General features: G+C 44.8%; 1 protein-coding gene across 3 annotated transcripts in view; it reads left to right on the top strand.

The window, feature by feature from the left end:
* The first annotated feature begins 303 nt into the window (after positions 1–303).
* The window catches only part of PKNOX1 (PBX/knotted 1 homeobox 1), a 32,759-nt gene continuing 21,615 nt past the window's right edge, over positions 304–11,447 (top strand). For 2 of the 3 annotated variants that reach the window (XM_012002547.1, XM_012002546.1), the window contains exons 1-4: positions 304–860; positions 3,830–3,957; positions 6,230–6,401; positions 9,224–9,394. In XM_012002547.1, the coding sequence (XP_011857937.1) occupies positions 810–860; positions 3,830–3,957; positions 6,230–6,401; positions 9,224–9,394 (522 nt within the window). In that variant the 5' untranslated portion in view covers positions 304–809. The remainder of the gene's footprint in view (positions 861–3,829; positions 3,958–6,229; positions 6,402–9,223; positions 9,395–11,447) is intronic. The other variant, XM_012002548.1, reaches the window with a different exon arrangement.

The raw sequence follows: 11,447 nt of genomic DNA, 5'->3' as shown, positions 1-11,447 counted from the left end.
ACCACACGGCCTGGGAAAGCAGCCCAGGCCCCTCTCACTTCACTCTGGGCCCATTCTTGACCCTGTGTGTTGTGTCTCCCCCTTGCCTGGTTTGTGTCGGGAAGGCAGAGGCCCTGCCTGTCCTGCTCACTGTCGTACCCCAGGCCCAGCACGCTGCTTGGCATGGGCAGGCATTGACTTGACATTAGCTGGGCAATGAGTGGCAGTGGCTGAAAATGTAATCGCAAGTCAGGGCCCAGCACAGGAAAATAAGAGATTGCTACTTAAGTGAAGGGTTTCTTAGTAGGATTTGGGTCATAACATACTATTAAGGATAATTTTTTTTCTCTCCATGTAAAAATATGTATTTTTAAAAATTGGATGTTATGGGCCGGGTGCGGTGGCTCATGCCTGTAATCCCAGCACTTCGGGAGGCCAAGGCAGGCAGATCACCTGAGGTCGGGAGTTCGAGACCAGCCTGACCAACATGGAGAAACCCCGTCTCTACTAAAAATACAAAATTAGCTGGGTGTGGTGGTGCATGCCTGTAATCCCAGCTACTAGGGAGGCTGAGGCAGGAGAATCGCTCGAACCCTGGGAGGCAGAGGTTGTAGTGAGCCGAGATCGCGCCATTGCACTCCAGCCTGGGCAATGAGAGTGAAACTCAGTCTCAAAAAAAAAAAAAAAAAACAAAAAATTGGATGTTACAGAATGAGGGAGACAAAAAAGTGCACTACGACTATTAACTGATGCTTTTCTGGTTTTGTTCTCCAGACACCATTTGCTTTTCACTCAAGATGATTTGATGTCTTATAAAACTCTGATGAACCATGATGGCTACACAGACATTAAGTATAGACAGCTATCAAGATGGGCAACAGGTGAGCTTGAACTTGATTCTGCATTCGAATTACAAATAACCTGGCACTCAAGCATGGACATTGCTTTGTATGCTTACAATTCAATTGCCATGAGGTTGCATGCTCAATGTAAGTGTATTATGTATTTATTGTACATTTGTGTTCAGAAAAATAAGCCATAGAATAATATCATTTCCTTAACGGATACCAAGATTGCCAGGAATCTTGACTTTCCGAAGTCATATGAAGTTTCTTGGGAATTTACCTTTTTAATGTCAGTGTTCATTAGCACTGTTACTTTGAGAGAAAACCCAGTTGATTTTCATGATGACAGATTCCCATGTTGACTGGTGGCTCTTCTGAGTGTCTCACTGGATCAGCTTTTGAATGGGAGTCTTGTGGCCTCATCTCCCCAGCTGTAGGCATGAGAGGGGCTGTCCCAGTAATGAATTTGCAGGGCCCCAGCACTCCATCTTTGTACCTTGCTCGTGCTTGGATGGTTGTGCCATACTTGGGCAGCTCTCCATTGCCCTCCCACCATGGATGAGACTTTGTTTTCCTGGAAGCTGTGGTGTTTTGTGCTTTTGAGTACCTGAGTGTTTTGTGTTCTGTGACCTGAATGAATTGAGGAGCAGGAGGATCGAGGCTTGGCGGAGGCCCTTGCCGTGTTTCTTGGCCTGCGATCTTGTTAAACACTGTGTTCTGAACCCACTGGCATTTGGCTCGTCATCCTACTGACTCTGGAGTGAGTGAAGGGATTTGGCCCTGCCCTTTACTTTCCTCCCCAGCAGGCAGGGGCAGTGCAGTGCCCCCTCCCCCCGGTCTCCTCCCCACCTCGAGTACTTCGGTGGCAAGGGTCAGGCTCCGGATGACTCACTGGAGTCATGCTGGTGAGGTCTGAGGAGGGGTTAGGAGCTGAGGCACTGGGTCCCCCTTTCCCTGGTGGTTGGTTTTTACCAACCAGTCCTTGTTTAGTTCCTGTTGCAGAGATTTTTGTTGTTGTTGCTGGTGGTGGTAGTGTTTTTTGTTTTTTGTTTTTTGTTTTTTTTTGCTTTGTATAGCAGTTAAAGGAGGGAAATTCTGTGATGTAGTCAGCCTGCTTCCTTAGCCTAGAAGTCCTTAGTCCTTAGGTATTTCCAATTGACTTTTTTTTTTTTTTCTAAAATGCAAATCTAATAATGTCCTGCCTGAGCTCTCCAGTGGCTCCCTGTGGATTCCTGTGGGTTTCATGCAAAGACTGAGCTGCCCTGTGGCCTGAATCACCTGGCCCCTCTGGACCCCAGGCCGCCCCCAGCATCTCTGCCTGGCACATCTTGGGCACCTCTCTGCCTGCCCTGGAGCACCAGTCCTCACTGTTCCCGTCACTCTTCTCCCTCCTGCCTGCCAGGTCTTTGCTCCGACCCCACCCCTGCCTCCTGTGCACCCAGGCACAGTGACCAGTCCCCCAGCGGGGGGCTGAGACAGGAGAATGGCTTAAACCTGGGAGGCGGAGCTTGCAGTGAGCTGAGATCACACCACTGCACTCCAGCCAGGGCGACAGAGCAAGACTCTGTCTCAAAATAAATAAATAAGTAAATAAATAAACAACAAAAAATAAGAAGCCTTAAATGATTCATTTCAGTATTTGAAAAAAGTGATTGTGAAAAGAGAGAAACCTAAATGTTCAACCTTGGAAAAATGGCAAAACAATTATGATATATCTATGCTGTAGATGTATTTCAATGTTTATTTAAAATAATGCTGATAAAACACTTCCCAGGCCCTGGGAAGCACTCAGGTATGAACGGGGCAGCGCTCCAGGTGTCATCTGCACCTGGCACAGCTGTCTGGGAGGGGGTGGCCGGTAGCAAGCACTGCTGTCCCAGGCTGTGTCGGAGGTGGTCACTGTGCTGGGATTACAGGCGTGAGCCACCACGCCCGGCCTTTTTAAGGCTTTTTATACATGCTGGCAGATTGCCTTACGGAAATACTGTGTCCACTTAGGCTTTATTGCTTTTATTTTTTTTAAGAGAAACAAAAACAGTTTTCCTAATATGTTGTGTACCATTTAAAGGCAGCAGAATAGAAGTCATCTTATTCCAAAAACAAGACGTTGGAGGGAAGAGAGCACAGGGCTGGAGGATGTGAGAGGCATCCTGTGGGGGTGGGCATTCATGGCTGGCCCCCAGGCTGTCTGGCCAGTGGGGATGGCCCCGCCCCCAGGAGATCTCCCCACCCCCGCTGCCCCAAGCTGCTTCCTCAAGGAACAGAAGCATGGCCAAATCCACCGAGGGAGAGATGGCCGGTCCTGGTCCTGAGGAAGCTGAGGTCAGGACAGTCTAATCTGCTCATGGATAACTAGAAGTTTACTGTCGCAACATTTTGTTTTTGTAAACTGATTTCTTTTTTAGTGATTTACATATTGTTTCCCTAAATGACAAAGACATCGCTTATTTAAAGCAGTTTAAATGGTAGTATCTTTTAAGGCTTTAAGTAAACACAGCTGGCCTTTTCCTTCTGAATGCAATGACATTTTTATGGCTATGTATTGCTGAGGTTTGAGGGTAGATATGGGAGAAGTTCAGCCCTGCCATAAATATATAGCGTATGGGGTTAGGTTGTGTCTGTGACATGGTAAGAAGACCTTGGACTATTTGTTTTTGCTTCTCTGACTGCAATATTACTACATATTAGGAGATATAGCAATAGACAGAGGAGGAAGATTGCATGTGCGCTGTTCTCTTCAGTAGGGCATCGCCAGTGTTATTTTAAAATCACGAGCATTTCACAGACATTGGTTATTTCAGTTCTTAAGCAGTTTGGAAATTTTACCTTTATCTGTTTTAAAGCCCGTTAAATTCAAAGCTGTTTTGTTGGTAGTATTCCTTACATATGATTGCAGTCATACCGCTGTCTGGCAATTCCCCACTCCAACTGCATTCCTGTTGCGGCATGGAATACCTAGTAGTGGTTTGTGTTTGCTAATAAGAATTGTTTTCCTCCTTTTACAGATGCAAGTAGTAACAGAGTTAAAGACAGAACAAGATCCAAACTGCTCTGAACCTGATGCAGAAGGAGTGAGCCCTCCCCCTGTGGAGTCTCAGACCCCAATGGATGTGGACAAGCAGGCCATTTATAGGTAGTGCCGGGGGTGCCAGCTGTGGGGGCACTCAGAGGAGTGAGGAGCGTCGACAAGTTTGTTAAAAGGAACACTAGAACTAGTAGCGAGGCAGAGTTGTGAGGTGCCATTATGATGTGATAACTGCTCGGCTGAAAATTGTCTCAGATTAAGATGTTATTTCTGGCCAGGCATGGTGGCTTATGCCTGTAATCCCAGCACTTTGGGAGGCTGAGGCCGGCGGATCACTTGAGGTTAAGAGTTCGAGACCAGCCTGGCCAACATGGTGAAACCCCGTCTCTACTAAAAATACAAAAATTAGGCAGACATGGTGACATATGTCTGTAATCTCAGCTACTTGGGAGGCTGAGGCAGGAGAATCGCTTGAACCGGGGAGGCGGAGGTTGCATTGAGCTGAGATTGTGCCATTGCACTCCAGCCTGGGCAACAAGAGTGAAACTCTGTCTCACACGTACACACACAAAGATGTTATTTCTAATACCTAAAAAAGTTTTAGAATATAAATCTATAAATTTATTGACATCACTCTGACACTAAGACCAAAGACAATACCAGGAAAATACAGGCCAGTATCCTTCACGAACTTAGATGTAAAAATCATCAATACAATATTAACAAGTCAATTCTAGCAATATGTGAAAAGAATAATACATAGCGACCAAGTCAAGTTTTTCCTGGGAACGCCAGACTGGTTTAGTATTTAAAAGTCGATCAGGCCGGGCGCGGTGGTTCACCCCTGTAATCCCAGCACTTCGGGAGGCCGAGGTGGGTGGATCACCTGAGGTCAGGAGTTCTAGACCAGACTGGCCAACATGGCGATACCCTGTCTTTACCAAAAAATATAAATATTAGCCGGGTGTGGTGGCGCATTCCTGTAGTCCCAGCTACTCTGGAGGCCGAGGTGGAAGAATCACTTGAACCTGGTAGGCTGAGGTTGCAGTCAGCTGAGATCGTGCCACTACACTCCAGTCTGGGTGACAGAGAGTGAGACCCTATCTCAAAAAAAAAAAAAAAAATTTTTTTTTAAAGTTCAGCATAGAATTACATATAAGTCAGCAGTTCTACTTCTATGCATATATATACCTAAGACAAATGAAAAAAGTCCACACAAAAACGTGTACATGAATCTTCATAGCAGCACTGCCTGTCATGGCCAAAAGCTGGAAACAGTGCCCGTGCCCATCAACTAATGAATGAACAGACATATTATGGCATCTCCATGCAATGCTATAATATTTAGCAGTAAAAGGAATGAAGTGGCAGGTGCAGTGGCTCATGCCTGTAATCCCAGGACTTTGGGAGGCCAAGTCGGGCAGATCACTTTAGGTCAGGAGTTCGAGACCAGCCTGGCCAAAAATGGCGAAATCTTGTCTGTACTAAAAATACAAAAATTAGGCCAGGTGCGGTGGCTCACGCCTGTAATCCCGGCACTTTGGGAGGCTGAGGTGGGCAGATCATCTGAGGTCAGGAGTTTGAGACCAGCCTGACCAACATGGAGAAACCCCATCTCTACTAAAAGTACAAAATTAGCCGAGTCCTGGTGGTGCGTGCCTGTAGTCCCAGCTACTCGGGAGGCTGTAGCAGGAGAATCACTTGAACCCAGGAGGCGGAAGTTGTGGTGAACTGAGATCACGCCATTGCACTCCAGCCTGGGCAACAAGAGCGAAACTCCGTCTCAAAAAATAAAACAAATTAGCCAGGCGTCATGGCAGGTGCCTGTAGTCCCAGCTACTTGAGGGGCTAAGTAGAAGAATCGCTTAAACCCGGGAGGCAGAGGTTGTAGTGACCCGAGATCCGGCCACTGCACTCCAGCTTGGGCCACAGAGCGAGACTCCATCTAAAAAAAAAAAAAAAAAGGACGGATACCTGTTACAACACTGGTGAGCCTTGGACACATTATGCTGAGGGAAACAAGCCAGACACCACGGTCACATGTTATAAGATCCCCATTCATACGAAATGTCTAGAAGAGGCAAATGTATAGAGATAGCAAGTAGGTTCTAGTCGGCTGGGGTTTGGGAAACAATGGAGAATGACTGCTATTAGATGCAGGGTTTCTTTGCAGGGATGATGGAAATGTTCTAAAGTTGACGGTGGCAATGACTGTGCAACTCTAAAAACCGTTGAATTGCATACTTTAAATGGATGAACTGTGTGGCATGTGAATTTTCAACCAGCAGAGGTGTTAGGTGAAATAGTGCAGGCGTACGTGCAAAGACATTCTCATGGAGATGTAGAACGTAAATGGATTATTTTTTTCTTTTCTCCTCAGGCATCCACTATTTCCATTATTAGCTTTGTTGTTTGAAAAATGTGAACAATCTACACAGGGCTCCGAAGGTACAACTTCTGCCAGTTTTGATGTAGACATCGAAAATTTTGTAAGGAAGCAAGAGAAGGAAGGGAAACCTTTCTTTTGTGAAGATCCAGAAACTGACAATTTGGTAAGTGAAATAAATTTTATTTTTCAAAATGTGAAATATGTTTATGAAATTTTAGGCTTCTAAGTAGAACTGTAGACTGCTTGTAGTTCTGCTAAAGGAGAGACTCATACAACTCTAAAAGAACTAATTTTTATGGTGTGTGTAATGTGGATATGCCCGTCTTCCAGCCTTCTCTAGGTATCTTTTATTTAGTTAGTTTTTATTTTTAATTTATTTTATTTGTGTAGACATATCTTACTGTGTTCCCCAGGATGGCCTCAAACTCCTGGCCTCAAGCAGTCCTCCCTCCTTGGCCTCCCAAGGCCAAACCTACCCTTTCCTTTAAAAATCAAATAAAGACTGGGTGCAGTGGCTCACGCCTGTAATCCCAGCACTTTGGGAGGCCGAGGCGGGCAGATCACGAAGTCAGGAGATCGAGACCATCCTGGCTAACACGGTGAAACCCTGACTCTACTAAAAATTCAAAAAATTAGCCAGGCGTGGTGGTGGGCACCTGTAGTCCCAGCTACTCAGGAGGCTGAGGCAGGAGAATGGCATGAACCTGGGAGGCGGAGCTTGCAGTGAGCCGAGATCGCGCCACTACACGCCACTACACTCCATCCTGGGCGACAGAGCGAGACTCCATCTCAAAAAAAAAAAAAATCAAATACAACAGGCCGGGTGGGGTGGCTCACACTTGTAATCCCAGCACTTTGGGAGGCCAAAATGGGTGGATCACAAGGTCAGGAGTTTGAGACCAGCTTGGCCAACATGGCAAATCCCCGTCCCTACTAAAAATACAAAATTAGCTGGGCGTGGTGGCAAACGCCTATAGTCCCAGTTACTCAGGAGGCAGAGGTTGCAGTGAGCCGAGATCGTACCACTGCACTCCAGCCTGGGTGACAGAGTGAGACTCTGTCTCAAAAAAAAAAAAATCAAATCAAATAATTTGAGTCACCATGCCAGATGGACACGGGGATTCGGTTCTCTCTGCACAGCGTTTGTAAAGGTCTGTGGGGCTGGGGTGTTCGGGCAACATGTCTGTGACCTGCGTCTGTCCTTGGTTTATCATGGACATGGACACAGACTTGAGCTGTATTCTCCAAGACAGCTCTGTCTTGAGGCTGACAGTGATTTGTGGGGCCTTCCTCCCAGGGCCAGGGCTCCAAGATCCAGCATTTTCTGTGCCCTCCGGAGGCAATGGAGAACTCCTTGGTTCCGTCATCACTGGATCGCTCTGAGCGAGCTGCGCCTGAGGCACCTGTGCAGCGCTGCCAGCTTGGTCTGGGCAGGCCACACTCTCTGGGTCTGCTCTCCTGCCAGAGCGTAACCACCGTGTTTGCTTCTCAGAGCTGGGTGCATAAAGATCCGGCATCAGGGAACCTTCACTGGATTCCCTTCGAGCCATCTTGGTCCCATATCAAAACCCTGGTTAGGGCCTTCAACAGAAAAGGTTTTTGGAAAACTAATTTTTCCTGAATAAATTGCAGAGGTCTTAGTTTTTAAGAAAATTCTGATTATATACTCAATGCTTACCACCAAATAGATTTTGTGGGTGAGTTATCTGACTTGGATCTGTCTGCTCCTCTCTGAGATGAGACTAACAGTGCACGCTCTTTGGGGGTGAGGATCCGATGCTCTCTCCACCCCTGAGTCTGTGGTCTGCATCCATCTTCCCATTGGCCCACACCTGGCTTGGCTCAGTGAGCAGAGCACAGGTGTCCTCTGCACCTCACCAGGCTGGCAGGGACCAAGGTTCTCCTGACCGGTGAGTGTTTAGCACAGGGCCTAGCAGAGCTTGGCACTCCATCATTTTTGTTAATTGATTCATTTATTCACTGCATAGATACCTGTGAATTACTACCACCAGATTTACTGGTGAAGGACATGGGCTTCGGAGTTGCTGATTCATAGGCACCGGGTACTTATGATAATGACTGCATTATTGTATTAGTTATCTATTGCTGTGGGACAAATTACCCCAGAACGTAGTTACTTAAGATAAAACTATACAACTTTGGCCAGGCTCGGCGGCTCACACCTGTAATCCCAGCACTTTGGGAGGCCGAGGCAGGTGGATCACCTGAGGTCAGGAGTTCATGAACAGCCTGACCAACATGGTGAAACCCCTTCTCTACTAAAAATACAAAAATTAGGCAGGCATGGTGGTGCATGCCTGTAATCCCAGCTACTCAGGAGGCTGAGGCAGGAGAATCACTTGAACCCAGGAGGTGGAGGTTGTAGTGAGCTGAGATCGCACCATTGCACTCCAGCCTCCAGCCTGGGCAACAAGAGTGGAACTCTGTCTCAAAACAAAAACAAAAACAAAAACAAAAAAATGATATAACTTTTAGAAAAATCACAAGAGAAAATCTTGAGGATCTAGGACTAGGCAAAGAGTTCTTAGACTTGACACCAAAATGGAACTTTATGAAAATGTCGCACCACCTAGGGTGAGTATGGATGTGTCCCTCTTTGTGGATGCAGAAACAGAAGTAGATGAGGGTGAGTCACTTGTCCTGCCTGCCACAGAGCGAGTCAGTGGAAGGGCTAGGCTTCGGGCTAGGCTTCGGCTCACAGCGCACACACCTAGCACTGGGATGCGCTGAGGTCACCACCGTGCGCCTTTGTCTTCCCTGCACACCAGATGCAGCCAGATATCAAAGCCCAGGGCAGTGGCACTGGAACAACTCATGAGTTTAGAGGATTTCTGATGTTATTCCACTTTGGTTATTGGCAGTAGAGATGGTTCCATCTAATAACTAAGAACTGGTATGTAGGATCATGATAACTTACAGTAATGCTACCTTTTTCTCTGAAAGTCTTCATTTTCTCTGCTCTAGATGGTAAAAGCAATCCAGGTTTTGCGCATTCATCTTCTTGAGCTGGAAAAGGTTAACGAACTCTGCAAAGATTTCTGCAGTCGATACATTGCTTGTCTAAAAACGAAAATGAACAGTGAAACTCTATTGAGTGGAGAGCCTGGAAGCCCGTACTCACCGGTGCAGTCCCAGGTACTTATGTTTGGGGGTCTTGCTTTCCCTCTCTGCCACTGTGAACATCTGCCTTGAGTCATGAGACCAGCAGCTCTTTCAGAATTCACTGGGTCATTTTAATGACTTTCTACAAGAAGGACCTTCTAGCTCTCTGACCCTAGCCTGGTTTGGGAATGAACTCCCTCAGGGTATGAAGTGAGTCCTCAATCTGCATACTGGGCCACCGGTGCCATGTTTATGGAAGGCACAATTCCATTTCATTTCTTTCTTTTATTTCTTCTTAAAATATTTTATTTTTTCTTTTAAAAAAATTGTGTAAAGTATACATAATATAAAATTTACCATCTTAGCTATTTTAAAATGTACAGTTCAATGGTGGTGTTTATTCACATTGTTGGGCAGCCATCAACACCATCCATCTCCAGAACTTTCTCATCTTCTCAAACTCAAACTCTGACCCGATTAAACACTCATTCCAGATTCCCCCTCCCCTAGCCCCTGGCACCCACCATTCTGCTGTCTGTCTCTGTGAATTCCACTACTCCGGGTCTCTCATGTGAAGTGGAATCATACAGTGTTTGTCCTTCTGGGTCCTTTGCTTGTTTCTTTGTGCAGAATGCCTGTAAGGTTCATCCATGAGGAAGCACTGCTGTGTTTTAGCCTTTCTGATGATCCGTAGTGATATTAATATTTCTTTGTGGTTTTAATTTTCATTTCCCTGATGACTAATGATGTTGAACATTATTATGCCCTCTGTGTATTTTCTTTGATAAAATGTCTGCTGCTTATGTCTTTTGCCCATTTTTTAATTGGATTTTTTTTTTTTTAACTTCTGAGTGTTTAGAGTTCTTTGCTTACTGTAGATACTGGTTCTCTGTTGGATATATGGTTTGCAAACATTTTCTCCAAGTCTATAGTAGCTAAGTATTTTTTTTTTCAACCTCTTAACAGGCCTTTTTCAGAGCCAACCTTTTTAATATTAATAAAGTTCAACTTATTAGGTTTTCCTTTTATGGATCTTTCTTTTGGTGTCAAGTCTAAGAACTCTTTGCCTAACCCTAGGTCCCAAAGATTTTGTCTTAAGTTTTTTTCTAGAAGTTTTTAGAGACAAGGTCTCTATGTTGCCCAGGCTGGTCCCAAACTCCTGGGCTCAAGTGTGAACCACCATGCCCGGCCTCAAAAGTTTTATAGTTTTACATTTTACATTTAAATCCATGATCCATTTTGAGTTGATTTTTGTATAGAATAAGTCTCAAAACTGTGTAGATTGTTTCCTCCCACCCTGTTATTCCGTTTCAAAATTGTTTTAGCTATTCTGGTTCCTTTGCCTGTCCACATAAATTTTAGAATGCTGTTGTCTAGAGCTACGAAAAAATCTTACTGAGATTTTGATAGGAATTGCATTATACCTGTATATCAATCTGGGAAGAATTGAGATCTTTACTGTGTTGAGTCTTCCAATCCACAGCTATGGCATGTCTCTCCATTTATTGACAGCTCTGATTTCTTTCATCAGTGTTTTGTAGTTTTTGACACATAAGTTGTGTACATGTGTTTTTAGAATTATACCCAAGCATTTCCTTTCCTGGCCTGTGCCATCTTGAATAAGAGTGGCAAGAGCAGACATTCTTGCCTTGTCACCGCCTTAGGGGACACCTTGCAGTCACTCACTGTTGATGATGTTGGTTGCAGGTTTTTTTCTAGATGCTCTTTACCAAGTTGAGGAAGTTCTCCTATATTGCTTTTTATCTGAGAGATTTTATTTTGTTCAATTTTGTTAAATGCTTTCTGGCATTGATTGATACGATTATGTGATTTTTCTTCTTTAGCCTGTTAATAATGAACATTACATGGATTGATTTTTTGAATATTGAACAAGCCTTCTATTCTTGGAACAAACTCTGCTTGGCCATGGCACATAATTCTTTTCATATATATTCTTGAATTCTCTTGGCTAATATTTTGTTCAGCATTTTTGTCTATATTTATAAGGAATATTGGTGTATAGTTTTATTTTTCATACAGTGTTTCGTTTTGGGATCAAGATACACAAACTTACATAAAATGGATT

The sequence above is a fragment of the Mandrillus leucophaeus genome, unplaced genomic scaffold (assembly GCF_000951045.1).
Source record: "Mandrillus leucophaeus isolate KB7577 unplaced genomic scaffold, Mleu.le_1.0 Scaffold69, whole genome shotgun sequence".
Lineage (NCBI taxonomy): Eukaryota > Metazoa > Chordata > Mammalia > Primates > Cercopithecidae > Mandrillus > Mandrillus leucophaeus.
The sequence above is the reverse complement of the archived record's forward strand: the minus strand, read 5'-3'. Positions and strand labels throughout refer to the sequence as shown.